The sequence below is a fragment of the Vicia villosa genome, unplaced genomic scaffold (genome assembly GCF_029867415.1).
Source record: "Vicia villosa cultivar HV-30 ecotype Madison, WI unplaced genomic scaffold, Vvil1.0 ctg.001053F_1_1_1, whole genome shotgun sequence".
Classification (NCBI taxonomy): domain Eukaryota; kingdom Viridiplantae; phylum Streptophyta; class Magnoliopsida; order Fabales; family Fabaceae; genus Vicia; species Vicia villosa.
In genome coordinates this window covers 209,065-210,025 of record NW_026705461.1, presented here as the reverse complement: position 1 = coordinate 210,025, position 961 = coordinate 209,065, and the positions used below count along the sequence as shown (strand labels likewise).

The window sequence follows — 961 nt, the reverse complement described above, 5'->3', positions numbered from 1 at the left end:
AAGGGGCAGGCAAGCTAGGCGAGTGCCTAGGGCCTCAAGTTTTTTTATCAATTAGTAGTATAACATTAATGCTTCAGTATAACATTGATGTTTTTTTTTTTTGAGTAAAATATATAATTTTATTACCAAAATAGTTGAATACAAAGCCGATCAAAAGATCCAGGCATCTACAGAAATCTAATCAAAACAAATACACCAGGTATTTAGTTAATCTCAAAGGAACCTAATTGAACATGATTTTTCACACATTTAATGAATTGTGCCCGCAAAACCACTGCAGCCTTGATTTGGTGGACAAGATCCGGACTTGGTGATATTTGCTCAAAGCAAAGAGCATTCCTGGCTTGCCACAAATGGTGTATAGTTTCAGTAGCAGCCATGCGTAACAAAATTCTTTTCCATCCCTTCTTTTTTGCTTCCATACTCATCCATATACTTTCCTGCCTCCAGTCCCAAGTATTCCTTTGATATCCTAGCCAGTTCAGAATGCAGCACCATATTTGTGCCGTGTATCTACACTGAAAAAACAGGTGCATGATATTCTCCTGCTCACCACAGAAACTGCAAACACCATCAGTAGTGATATTGATTTTTGCTAATCTATCCTTGGTAGGGAGTCGTCCCCAAAAAGCCAGCCAAGTGATGAAACAAGCTCGAGGTCGGGCATAATTCTTGTAAAACATTACTTTCCAACTCATATCAGTGTGGCTGCCATGAATCTCATCATACATAACATTGGTTTTGAATACTTTCCCCTGAATACTCTTTGCCTAGTAATCACTAGCTAAGGCAATTTCTCAAAGCTTGATAATACTCTTGATCATCCAAGAGTGAGTATCTTTCACTTGCCATTGCATAATGTCCTTTCCCTACAGATAGTATGTACTGAACCAACGAATCCATAGTTTATCTGACTTCATCTGCAAGTTCCACAGCATTTTTAGGATGGTGGCCTTATTCC

At 38.6% G+C, this 961-nt stretch overlaps 1 protein-coding gene across 1 annotated transcript; it reads right to left on the bottom strand.

Annotated features, from left to right (window-relative positions):
• Positions 1-203: 203 nt before the first annotated feature.
• On the bottom strand, positions 204-731 carry LOC131632942 (uncharacterized). The gene has a single exon (XM_058903658.1). It carries the CDS (start codon positions 729-731, stop codon positions 204-206), a length of 528 nt encoding a protein of 175 aa, XP_058759641.1.
• Positions 732-961: the final 230 nt, after the last annotated feature.

Excerpts from the sequence above, each read along its gene's own strand:
- LOC131632942 (XM_058903658.1), bottom strand. The coding sequence starts at position 731 with ATGTATGATGAGATTCATGGCAGCCACACTGATATGAGTTGGAAAGTA.